At 37.7% G+C, this 13,769-nt stretch overlaps 1 protein-coding gene across 2 annotated transcripts in view; it reads left to right on the top strand.

The window, feature by feature from the left end:
• The window catches only part of CNTNAP5 (contactin associated protein family member 5), a 761,255-nt gene that overhangs the window by 645,852 nt on the left and 101,634 nt on the right, over nucleotides 1–13,769 (top strand). For both annotated transcript variants that reach the window (XM_063097434.1, XM_063097424.1), the window contains exons 18-19: nucleotides 3,967–4,206; nucleotides 11,066–11,290. In XM_063097434.1, the coding sequence (XP_062953504.1) occupies nucleotides 3,967–4,206; nucleotides 11,066–11,290 (465 nt within the window). The remainder of the gene's footprint in view (nucleotides 1–3,966; nucleotides 4,207–11,065; nucleotides 11,291–13,769) is intronic.

Raw genomic sequence — 13,769 nt, 5'->3', positions numbered from 1 at the left:
TGGTATGGAGGTTCCTCAAACAATTGCAGATAGATCTACCATACGACCCAGCTATCCCACTGTTGGGAATATACCCAGAGGAATGGAAATCATCAAGTCGAAGGTATACCTGTTCCCCAATGTTCATCGCAGCACTCTTTACAATAGCCAAGAGTTGGAACCAGCCCAAATATCCATCATCAGATGAGTGGATAAGGAAAATGTGGTACATCTACACAATGGAATACTACTCAGCTATAAAAACGAATGAAATACTGCCATTTGCAACAACATGGATGGACCTTGAGAGAATTATATTAAGTGAAACAAGTCAGGCACAGAAAGAGAAATACCACATGTTCTCACTTATTGGTGGGAGCTAAAAATTAATATATAAATTCACACACACACACACACACACACAAAACCGGGGGGGGGGGGGAGAAGATATAACAACCACAATTACTTGAAGTTGATACGACAAGCAAACAGAAAGGACATTGTTGGGGGGGAAGGGGGAGGGAGAAGGGAGGGAGGTTTTGGTGATGGGGAGCAATAATCAGCCACAATGTATATCGACAAAATAAAATTTAAAAAGTAAAATTTAAAAAATATATATATATATAAAAAAATTGGCAGCTAATTAAAATAATTAAATACTGGGTGAGCAGTTAAATGAGGGATTAAAAAATGAATGTGTAAGAGTGCAGGTGTGTGTGTTTGTGATTGCAAAGGATGAGTTGGGGAGGCAATAAAGTGTGTGGGGAAGGTAACTACAACATTCACGAAGAGGTCCAAAGTCTAGATAGACTATGTGGCATTGGGGAGCCATAAATGGATCAGAATGCCAGCACTGATGTCAGAGCAGAATATGGGTGAAGGAAGCTTTAGAGGTAAGTGGAGTCCTGGTCTCTCTTGCTGTGTCAGCTGGGCTAAGGAACTTCAGCTTGGTCCTTAAGACAACAACTAGTCTTTGAAGGGCATCAAACAGTAATGGCAGAATCAAATTTGAAAATTTGTATCCATTCTCACTTCAAATTGGTGAGTGGATGGGAGGAATCAGGGCTGAAGACGGAATGTTGTTGCAAGGATTCAGGTAGGGGGAGGCAGACTATACCAGGAGCATGGTTCTGGGTATAGACAGAAGCAGATGGATCCAGAGATACCTGGTAGAGAAAATCCACAGGGCTGGATTAGGGGAGAGAGAAGGAAGTGAGAAGGAAGAGGGAAGATTGTAGCTGCGTTTCTGCACAGTATCTATGTTTCTCCAAAGATTCACACCTCCAACAATATTCTATGCACAGTAGGTGACTATATCAGAGATTGCAGAGAATCAACAACCATTCTGGGTCTGTGTGTTTGTGTTTGTGCAGTGGTGGTGGGGGGCATCTTTTTAAAATTATTATATCCTTTGTTCACATATTACTTTCCATAAAGAAAAAGGAACCTAACTTCCAGTTTTTCTCTTTTGTAAAACAGTCAGGTGAAAACTGGAATTTCATTCATTATGCAGATTCAGTTCATAGCTCATTGTGTCATTGTATTTTGTCAGCATCTGGAATTGAAATGATCCCCTTGATTTGGGAGCATTCTCATCAGGCTCTGTATATCTCAAATCTCAAGAAGTACATTTCTGCCAGGAAAAGCACCCTAGTCACCTTCTTCTCCATTTATAAACTTGTTGACTAAGTCACACGCAGGAAAATGTGCAATAGATCTTGCATTATTCACCTCTGCTAAAAGAAAAATGACACTAACAAGATATATGAAGAGTTATTCAAGTCCACCATGGGGAGCGACTACAAAATAAGGGAAATAAAACAAAAGGAAACATTTGAGTACATAAATTCTTGCCTTTTTATTCTACACAGTCTCTAAGAGAGAAATAATGAAACTTCCTCTGTGACCTGCTTGTGTTTTAATTGATTTATCTTGTGGTTAAAGGAGATTTACTCACCAAAATTGAGACAGACAGGAGAATGCAATTTGGGTTTGGCCTCCTGGCCTGCTTGGGTATCACTTATCAGAAGTGAAATTACAATGCAGGTTTACCATTACTGCAGAACAAGAGACTAGATTTACTTCTTAGGAAAGTTCTGTCTCAGTTTTTGAATGCAGCCAGTGAATGTCATACATACGTAGGATTTATTGGTCTGGTTGCCTGATATGACTCAGGGAAGACCGCACCCCGCCCCCCACACCACACTTCCATCCATTCCTATTTTTAACTATTTTCTTGCCTTTTTGCACCCCACCCACCCTCTGGGCCAGGCCGCCCGATGCCAGAAATTCTTTAGGTTACCTATTCATTCATTTAACTTACAGTTTTGTTTCTTGTTTAATATCTATATACCCTCTTTGAGATAACACTTTGGAATTCCCATCTGATTCACCTTGATGGCTACTTATTTTTATCTGGTCATTTTGCTACACCAAAATTTAATAAAGCTGGAGGATAAGGGGCTAGAAATGAATAAGCTGTATGCGGGAGATCTTAAGGATACAAAAGACGAATGAAAAGTTGGTACTGCCCTTGGTGTTTTTCCATCTGCCGTTTTTTCCTTTTTATTTGTACTTCTGATAGATCTTAAAGACCTACATGTGTCCTTCACTCATCTGTATGTGTGCCTGAGCCCAAGGATTTGAAACAAAACTTCTGTTATTTAAGAGCAAGCTGGACCTCTGTCTTCTTTGGGATCTCTCAGAATTCCCAGCAACAAATAAATGCCTGTTGTTAAGATTTAGCTTAATTTCCTGGCTTTTTTGTGTCTCAACACACATTTTTCTGATATCAGAGGGGTAGGCTGGTAGAATCCTGGATATCCAAGGGGAACAAAACACTCTAAAACTTTGAATCTGCCCTATTCTTGAATAATGTGCAAGGAATATGTTGAGTCTCTCTGAAACCTTCAAGATGTACCTTCAGCAGAAAGTCAGGTTATAATGCTACTCTGTATTCCAGTAGGAGAAATCTGTCTTCCAAATAATAATTTGAGGGTAACTTCTAGCATCAATCAGCACATATATATTAAAGACCTACAGGTTCTAGCCATTGTAAAGGCTCAAGAGGAGGGATATGTGAACAACAATGATTGATCTTAACCAAGCCTTGCCATGAACACACAAAATACACTTACTCCTATTTTACAGATCATTAGCTAAGCCTTAGGTGATTCTGTTGTCAATATGGCTAATCAACGAGAGGTATGGAGTTTGATTCCACTTCTCTCTGGTCCTAAAGTCCACCCTTATTCCAGGCCATGGCACTGTGCTACATTACCATTAGAAATATCTCATGTTCTCACTTATTTGTGGGAGCTAATAAAAATAAATAAGTAAATATACAAATGAATGGGGGTGAGGAGGAAGAAGACACACGATCACAACAGTTCCTTGATTTTGTTAAGACAAGTGAACAGATGTGATGTTGATAGGGGAGAGGAGGGAGAGGAAGGGAGGAAAAGGAGGAATTAGTAAGGGAACATGAAAATCAACTATATCGTATATTGATATATTAAAATAAAAAATAAATAAAATTAAGAAAGAAAAAAAAAAAAAAGAAATCTTGCTACAGTTTTTTTTTAACTTGGTGCACCTAATGGCTTTCTTCTAACTTTGCCAGAAGAGAAAATCCCACTCTGTAGAACTTCAGACAAAAGTTTCCTGTAGACTATGTAAAAACCCATTTTATTTTATTTGCAAGGAACATGGTCATCTAAAGTTTCAACCTTAAACCTGTAAAGTACACAATTCCTCAATAGCTATAGTCTTTCTCCCTATTTGGGTGGGGGTGGGGGGTTCCCAGCCTGGAAGAATATGCTTTTTCCCCAGACTCTTTGAATTTCTAACCTTGGAAACTTCAATGGAAAAGTTCAGTACAGCATGACAAGAGAACCATAGTTAGCTGTCACCAATATCAGTATTAAACATAAAATAATTGAACTCTATAATATTTTCCATTTTTCCCTTTTGTTTTTCACCTCTTAGGGGGAACATCATCAAGACAAAAAGGCTTCCTAGGATGCATCCGCTCCTTACACTTGAATGGGCAAAAACTGGACCTGGAGGAGAGGGCCAAAGTCGCCTCTGGAGTCAGGCCGGGCTGTCCAGGCCACTGCAGCAGCTACGGAAGCATCTGCCACAATGGGGGCAAGTGCGTGGAGAAGCGCAGTGGCTACCTATGCGATTGCACCAATTCGCCTTATGAAGGGCCCTTTTGCAAAAAAGGTACAGAAAGCACTTGTGTTTCTCGTGTGTGAAGTGTAGTATCACCTACAGACTATGGTCAGGTTGTGAGATATCCATGTCCTCAGATAGTCCTCATCGTTTTACTCTCCTGCTGCTGTCCTCTGTTTTGAGACTCTGCATAGCTCCTCAACAAAACTGCATATACTCATTACCATTGTGTGTGTACACTGGCAATGTAGTTGAACCAGCCGAGGGACCTATGGCCAAGGAACCAGCCGGATACCGGAAGAGGTGAACTCTGATTTCTGTTGTGTGAGCTGAATAGTTAGTGACACACTAATATTTCCAGTGCACATTCTTCAGTCAACAAATGTAATCAAAGTATCATATAGTCTAGCCCTGGAGAAGCCTTAGAGATGTTTAAGCCATCTTAAATCATTTTAACAAAGAAAGTATAGGTAAATTGGTATTAATAATATCATGGATCTAGTGAAATCTTTCTGTTCTACAAGTGACATTAGCGAATTTCTGAGGCTTTAAAAGCCCTGCCTGGAGGCTCATGGTTAGTTCTTTGAGGGGCTGGGACTGGAACACAAGTCAAAATTCCTGGCTTGTGTTTTTCTCACATCACTTAATGAACTCAATCATATGAATTCATTACATTAACAAAAGTCAATCATGATGGATATATTCCTTGGACAAAGAGTGATGGTCATGGTGTGAATCCTCTAAATAAATTCAAGATAACTCTAGAAACTATAAAATCTCATTACTCAGTATAAATACTTAGTATTTTTCCATCATAAGGACAAAATATATGGTGTACTATCAATATTTGCAACTTTTAAGTTTATTTTATTGACGGAAAAAAGTTTGTTGAACAAATAATGTTAACAATATTTCAAGAGTAGCATGTAAACTATTAATAAAATATTTTAATCACTCTGAGACATTATTTACATACATACAATGATGGCAACTATAAATAGTTCTTGTCAATTGACTAAAACTCATTTTCCCAGCATCTCTACCAAAAAATGCTTTATTTAGTCCAACTTATTGTTGGAACTTAAAAACAAAAGGAAGAAAAAAAGGCATCTGGTGTTTTCTTAGAAGGATACTATCATTGAAGTTCTCCGTTCATTCATACTGCCCTTCTCCCCAATTAGTTTGAATTGTTTGCTTATTATTGCCTGGAAGCATGTCATGCTCCTTGGGAGAAAATTAATGGTACAAATTTTAGGGCAAACAGTGTATTAGGTCCTACATGGGAGTTTGAGATAAAGCAGGTCCCATCCCAGTAGGCTCTTAACGTGAGCTAAGACAAGCAAAGTGCGACTGGGTTTTCATCTTGGGAAGATCTTTGAATAACTTCACCTGAAAAGTTTGAATGGTGCCTTTAGAGTGGTCCCATGTGCTAGAAGCAGCAAATGCAGGACAAACCCTACCAGGCCCAGCCACTAAAGTACACGAACACTGTTTTACAGTATCTATACCAATGTCTTCTGTAAAGAAAATAAATGAACAGCAGACCTTTCTGCATTTTTCTGAGGACATTATTCAAACATCTCATAGATCATATTATTCTAAATTTAGTCTATTTTTTGTTATTGTTGTTGTTAGCTCCTTTCTCTGAAACAATTTCCATTAATTCTCTTCTGTTCGTACTTCTGTATCTTTCACCTGGATGTGTCAAAACTTTCTCACTGTTCCTTCCCCACATTTTAATTTTGATCCATAAGTTAAATAGACAAATGTATGCTTAGCCTTTTCAGCATGTTTCACATTTCACTATTTCCAAACTTTTCCCTCTTTCTGGTAAATTCTCAAAAATGATTCCCTCTTTATTCAGTAATTGTAATGTATGTAACCCAGGCTTTTTAACCAAGTCTTTTAGCCATGTCAGTTGCCTCTGGGAACTGAAACAGGGAGCCCTCAGCTACAAAGGATGCTCTCTACTTAGGTAGTCCTCCATTCTTCTCACTATGTCATAGCATATTTTAGGGAAATGGTGTGCAAATACGAGAAGTATCTTGGGTGGAATTAGGGACATTTGTTCATTACCAATGCCTGGGCCAGAACCATGGTCCATTGGCCCAATTTCTGTTTCTTATAATGGTATGGAGGAATAATAATCATATAGGTAACTAGTAATTAACTGTAACATATATTTCTTATCTCCAAACCAGTTGGACAGGTATTAATACCTGAATTTAACATATGAGGGGTTCACAGAGGTGTGCTGACTTGCTAACATGTATCAGAGCTGTAGGTCCATCCAACATCTTTTTGGTTCCTTTTTCCTCTTTACAATTCTAATTTTATTCTGTATAAGAATATTGTATTAGAATTCCATTTCTCCAGAAATGTAGCTCTTTGTTTTGGTGTTTGTATCTCTCTTTTTAAATCATAGAGATATAATTTATATACCATAAATCCCACCCTCTTAAAAGGTGTAAAATTCAATGATCTTCAATATATTGCACAACCATCATCACTATCTAATTTCAGAATATTGTCACCATCCCGAAAAGAAATCCCATACCCAACAGCAGCCCCTCCCCACTCACCCCTCCCTCCAGTCCCGGGAAACCACTAATCTACTCTCTGTCTCTATGATTTCCTACTCTGGACCTTTCATATAAATGGAATGATACAGCTTGTGGCTTATTTTTTTGGTCTGGTTTCTTTCACTTAGTATAAAGTCGTCCAGATTCATCCATGTAGCATTTGTGAGTACTTTTTCTTTTCTATTGCAAAAGACTATTCCATAGTGTGGATTAGCCACATCTTCTTTATCCATCCATCAGTTGATGGTTGAGATGGTCCCACTTTTTTGATTATTATCGATAATGCTGCTGTCAACATTCACGTGCACATTATTTTGTGGACATATGTTTTCTGTTCTCTTGGGTGTGTACCCTGAAGTCAGATTGTTGGGTCATAGGCTAATTATATGTTTAACGTTTTGAGGAACTGCCAAACTGTTTTTCAAAGTAGCTGTTCCATTTTACATTCTCCCCAGCAGTGTATGGGAGTTCCAATTTCTCCACATCCTTGCCAACACTTGTGATAAACATCATTTGATAGTAGACATCCCACTGGGTATGAAATGCTATCACATTGTGGTTTTGACTTGAATTTCCCTAATGACTAATGATGTTGAATATTTTTCATGTGCTTATTGTCCATTTCTATATATTCTTTGGAGAACTGTCTCTTCTAATATGTCACCATTTTTTTTTCTTTTTATTGTTCATTTGTAAGAATTCTTTGTATATTCTGAATATAATTTCCTCGTTAGATAGATGATTTGCAAATACTTTCTCCTATTCTATTGGTTGTCTTTTCACTTTCTTCATAGTACCTTTTGAAGCACAAAAGTTTTTAATTCTGATGAAATCCAATTTATCTATTTTTTTTTATTTTGTTGTTTGTGGTTTTAGTATCTTCTCTAAGAAACATTGCCTAATCCAAGTTCATGAAGATTTACACTTATGCTTTATTTTAAGAGTTTTATGGTTTTAGCTTTTATGCTTAGGTTTTTATTCCATTTTGAGTTAATTTTTGTATGTGTTGTGAGGTAGGGGTCCAATTTCATTCTTTCACATGTGTATATCCACTTACACCAACACATTTTTGATGTGTGTTTGTCTTTAGCATTTTAAAAAACACTTGGGATAACTTCTGGCATATAAAATTCCACTAAATGCTTACCATTATTATTGTTTAAGAATTTAATATCATGGCCAATTTTGGACATAAATAATGCTATGGTAAACACATGTATTGATTATTTTCTTAGTAATGGAATTTCAATGAAAAAAATAGTATGTACATTTAGGAACTTTTTATATATTGCCAAAAACCTATCCAAAAATTCTTTAATATTTACATTCCTGCCAATTTATAACATGTTGCTTTTTACTTTTTTATTATAGAAAAATACAACCACGTGCTGCAGTAGAGAGAAAAGTTTAAGAATCCCCGTACATCCATTACCTAGCTTCAACAATTACCTACTCATGACCATTTTTATTTCTTTGATATACTCACCTTCTGTCCTGCTCCTTTATAATTTTGAGGCAAACCATCCCGGATATAATATTATTGTATCTATAGATATTACAATATGCATTGCTGAAAGATAACTACTTATTAAAAACACATATCCACAGGACCATTATCATAAGAAAATGTAATAATACTTTTAAAAAATATTATAAAATATTCACTCAGTGTTTAAATTTCCAATTTTCATTTATTTATAGTTTGCTTGATTTTCTTTTATGTTAATTACAGCCTGCATGATTTCTAGGTAACCTCTAGACTACTCATTGCTCAGGACTGGTCTTTATGTTTGTTCTAATTATAAACCTAATTCTATTTTTCTATTATTATTATTAAGCCAGTTACTATTTATTGAGTTCCTACTATGTGCTGTGCTTTTGCATGCTTACTTGCAGTCTTTTCACCCACCATAAATCTCATCATAAATAGGAATTGAACTCATCCCTATTTATATTTGAGCTACCTGAGGGTAAGAGGGATCCTGTGACAGCTGGGGACAGGCAGTACTTTGTTCCAGCTTCAGGGTAGCTCAGAGACACACACCCTCCCAGTGCAGTCCTGTTTCCTAGGTCCTTCTCAGAATTGATTCCATAATTCAAGGCCCAGTCGGCTTCGAGCTCCTCTTTCAGGTCTTGTCAGTCTGCTCTAGCCCTCAGAGACATCCAACTCTGGGAACCATTGTCTCTGTCACTCATTCATCAAACCCTAGGCTAACCACTGGTTTTTATTTTTTAAACATGTGTCCTACCATCTCAGAACTAATTAGCATAGTTCTTTCTACCAAGTGGGAACTCAAGGGATGTTACTAACACTGACATTGGGCTTGGAGTAGCATCATGGTCATTAGTAATCACCTTCAAGTTAACTTTTTCCATCCATTGAGCCCAGTGGTTTTGGATGTTCAGACTCCTCAATCTATTTGATGAGGAAGCTTAAACTCTTAGATTATGAAACACAAGAAACTGAAAGAATAATGGAGTTCAGGTGTTTTGCTGAATTTAAATTTAAACCAAAATAGACAATATCCAAACTTTAAAAATAATTAGAACTGGGGCTGGGAGAAAAGCAACAGTAGAAATTTGGTTTAACATTTCTAATTACAAAATGCTTTTAATTTTTATTTTTTGTCCTAAGTATAGAAAGTAGTACATATGCCTGTATTTAATATGCCATTCATAACAGAATGCTCTGAATTAGACTTGTGTTTAAGCACACACAAACATCAAATAAAAAAAACCTTTGTTCTGTTAACTAGGAGATGGTCACTCAACATGTGGGCCAAATATACCTGAGGAAATTTCCTTGAGGAAAATGCTTGAATCACACTGATGATTAACCAAAATCCTCACTGTCACAAGTGTCTGCTGCATATTTTTATAATCAGGAGTGGTGATGTTGTAACCTGCATGATAAATACGAAGCACTTTATCCGAACCTTTAATAAAAATGAACTAGTATTCCCAACATGCTAGACAATATGCATAAATATGCAACTTTAATTTTCTGGCACTATTACAGACTGTTCCACAAGGTGGAACAAATTTACAATAGAATTAGGAAGCAAAAGTCAGATTTGATTATGCTCCAGGTGCCACCAACTCAATCAGAGAATTTCATGAAGAATTAGGAACATTCCACATGTCTTCCAGGACAAAAGGAAATTAATCACGCCCATACAAGTTCATGTTTACTATGTGGTTTTTATGGCAGAGGTCGGCTGCCAGAAGTAAGGTGTGTTGCTCTATGAAGCAGCACCATGATACTGCACAGAGATAAAATTAAAAACAAACTCAAGAGCAACCTTGATCCAAGGATAATATCCCAGTATTTGAGGGTTGTGCAATCAATAAACAGACACATTGTATGAAGGCTATTGGGATGCATATAGGTTAAATTTTCTTCTAACGCAGAGAGTCTATGAATTGAACCTATGCCAGGTAACTCTCTTAAGAACTTTATACACATTATCTCATTTATCCACATAGAAACACTGATGAGCTAGGTTATCTCATTTATCCACATAGAAACACTGATGAGCTAGGTGTTATGATTCCCACTCACCAGATGAGATGACAGTCTCCATACGGTTCACTAACTTTCCTGGGACCACACAGCCAGCATGAAATTCAATGACACTACAGACCTAGTGCTAATTCAAACTGTGCTAGTTCCACTAAGCTAAATGGTAACAGTTAGAGTAAGAACATTCTACAAGCAGGAACGGCTGATGGGCAGGTTCCTGCTAATTGAATTTCATCAGTTGGTAGATGCCACGTTTCTCCATGGTGGTGGCACACCTCCATCTAATGTGCTGTGCTATAGAGATTGCTTCCTATAGGATGGCCTGTATGCTCTAGACATCTAAAAGTTGAGTCCAGGTGTTGTATACTTATACCTTTTCTACTGTTTCCACAAAATCCATTTTTACTGTTTCCCTTGGTCTTCACACTTTACCCAACATCACAGAGAATTATTACTGCCCCAAACCCCACATTGCCAATTGCATACTCTCAATAAATTATATGCTAGTCATTCTGCAAGGTATATTGAACTGCACCTAAACTTAAAGAGGCAAACCCAAGCGTTCTCTTCTGGCTACGCAACCTTAGTCAAGGTTCTCAATCTCCGTGAGTCTCAAGTTTCTCATTTGTATATAAGAATAATAACTTCTGCCACTCCAAAATTATCATGGGGAACACATTATATAATTCATGTAAAACCCCTCACATGGTGCCTGGTGCATAGGAAACACTGAACAAGCAGTTATGGCTATCCTGAGTAATTGACTACACGTTCAATGTGTGCTTTCCCCTCTTATGTTTTGCAGAGGTTTCTGCTGTTTTTGAGGCTGGCACGTCGGTAACTTACATGTTTCAAGAGCCCTACCCTGTGACCAAGAATATAAGCTTCTCATCTTCAGCTATTTACACAGATCCAGCTCCATCCAGGGAGAATATTGCGTTTAGCTTTGTGACAGCTCAGGCACCCAGCCTTTTGCTCTTTATCAATTCTTCTTCTCAGGACTTCCTAGCTGTCCTGCTCTGCAAGAATGGTGAGTGCTGATGGCATGAAGCCCGATGGCGTGTCAGACTGGGCTGGAGGGACAGTGCATGCCCTTCACAACCTGCATAATTTCCACCACAAGTTTGTCCCACCTGGGCAGCTTATTTTCACACTTCCAGCCAAACCTTTGATTATATTTTACCTTCATGAGTTGCAATTGGTATTCAGGGCCAGTATCAATTCACTGCTGAAGTCTCAAATGCATTGACTTTAATTCGCTTCAACTGCGTAGCAGTAATTCTTTATTATTTATTCTGTGCTGGAATCCATTAAGTGTAAAGGAGAAGATCATAAGCATATCTGAATTTCAGAAGGACACTTGCCACATATATCCTGTCACCTTTGCTGCAGTCCTCTTTACTAATGGCTTTTAAAACAATGACCATAAATGCAGCTGTATTAGTACAAGTCTATTGTCCAGGTCTTAGAGAGAAGTAGTATATATGAGTTGCACATAACCTTGTAGAATAAGTGGGCTTACTTCTGAGAATAATAGTTTCTTTTGAGGCTTAATTTATTTTTTTATATAATGACACAGTATGGCTTTTGCTATTCTAAAACAGTATTTTATTTGACAAAAGTATACTACTATCATTTTATAAACCAAAATTTTATCACTTCCTTTCTTTTAAAAATTATTCCAATTGATTTAAAATTCACAAATACAGGGCATTTTTTTTTTCACTAACACTAAATAAATGGACTAAATTATTTTTGTAAGGCTATAGTACATTACTTATATTATTTAAGCTTCTGAACTAGTGATAGGCTAAGTACCACAGCACCTAAGGAAGATATCATTTCCCAAATCACTGGGTATCTAATAGAACTTAGGCTCTAGTGTCTAAATTTTTCGTTATTAATTTAAGTAATAGGTGAGAATTAGATTTTAAACAGAATGTAGACTAAATGGAATATGAGCAGACTAGATGATAGAGGGGTGAAACTTCACACAAGGAGCATTGAAAGACCCCGGTGAGGAGGGCTGTTAGGAGCAGTCTCCAGGTTTTCTTCCCATACTGCTTCATTCTTCCCTGCAAGGATGAGGACTCTTGATAGAGTTATGTCTGAGAACACTATTAGATCAAAATCCTATGGGATGAAACAATTGCTAGAATAGGGAAAGAGAGCAAAGATGTGGACATCCCTGTAGCATGATCTCAAAGAACACTGTCCTGCCACCAAGAACATGCCTCCCCTCGTAATATGCTGGTGTCATGAGGTGAGTCTGGGGTTTAGATCTGTCCTGCCCAATTCATGCAGCTGCGTTTCAGGGTGGACTGGGGAGGGGGAGAGACACAGCAGAAAGGAAGCCTGGAGCATGAGGCATACACAGTGCTCTCCTCTCCAGACCTTACGAGGAAACTCTAGAAAAGTCTCTTACTCTACTTTTTCTTGGTTTGTTCTTTGTTTCACTTTGCTTTCCAATTGTGTATGGCATTGAAAGTAAAAACTGGTGTGTGGTCCTAAAGGTAGCATTAGAACTGGGGTGCCTGAGTTGAGTCAGGCCTGAAGCATAATAATAATAATAATAATAATAATAATAATAATAATAATAATAATAATAATAACAGTGGCCCACAGGGTTCACAGGCATTATTAATTCTAAGAGGGGCATGAAAGGGAAGAAGAAAAGGAGAGAGAGACTAGGATGGTGACTGGTCATTTCAAGCCCATCTAGCCTTGGAGAGCCTACAAGAGACAGGGGAAACATTATGGGTTATTAGACCTCCTATTTTTCAGCAGACTTTTATATGATTATGATTAAGATCAATATATCAACTTGTTGAGTCTGAAGCTTTGTTCCATCATGCCTCTGTGACACTGATAAGACTGGCTGAGGACACCAAGGTAGTTAAGCAGGTTCACGTAGGCCAGCCAGCAAGTTCAGGACATAGCCATGACCAGAACCAAGATCTCTCAATAATCAGCTCAGCGATCTTCCTTCTAAACCAGATCTTCCTCTTATGATGTAGTTCAACCGTGGTAAGATGGTCATAGGGCACTAAAGATGTGGATTCCCCCTGCATTAGTCCATTTTCTGTTTCTTAATACAGAATACTTGAAACTGAGTAATTTATAAAGAAATGAAATTTGTTTCTTAGTTTTAAAGGCTAGAAAGTACACAGTCCATGGGGTGCATCTAGTGAGGGTCTTCTTGGTGAGGACTCTCTACAGAGTCCTGTGGCAACACAAGGTATCACGTGGTGAGAATGGCAAGAGCTCATCATGTGCTCTCTTTATAAAGCCACCAGTCCACATCCATGACAACTCATTAATTCATCAACCTGTTATTTTATAAATGGATCAATCTGTTCATGCGAGCACAGTCCTCGTGATCCCATCACTTCCCAGAGACTCCATCTTTCAAATATCATAATTGTATTTCCAACTTTGTTAACACTGTTACAGTGAGGATCAAATTTTCAACAATGAACTTTTGTAGGATACATTTGACACATAGCATT

Source organism: Cynocephalus volans, chromosome 1, assembly GCF_027409185.1.
Source record: "Cynocephalus volans isolate mCynVol1 chromosome 1, mCynVol1.pri, whole genome shotgun sequence".
In the NCBI taxonomy this organism is placed as follows: domain Eukaryota; kingdom Metazoa; phylum Chordata; class Mammalia; order Dermoptera; family Cynocephalidae; genus Cynocephalus; species Cynocephalus volans.
This window is presented reverse-complemented; position numbering and strand designations above follow the sequence as displayed.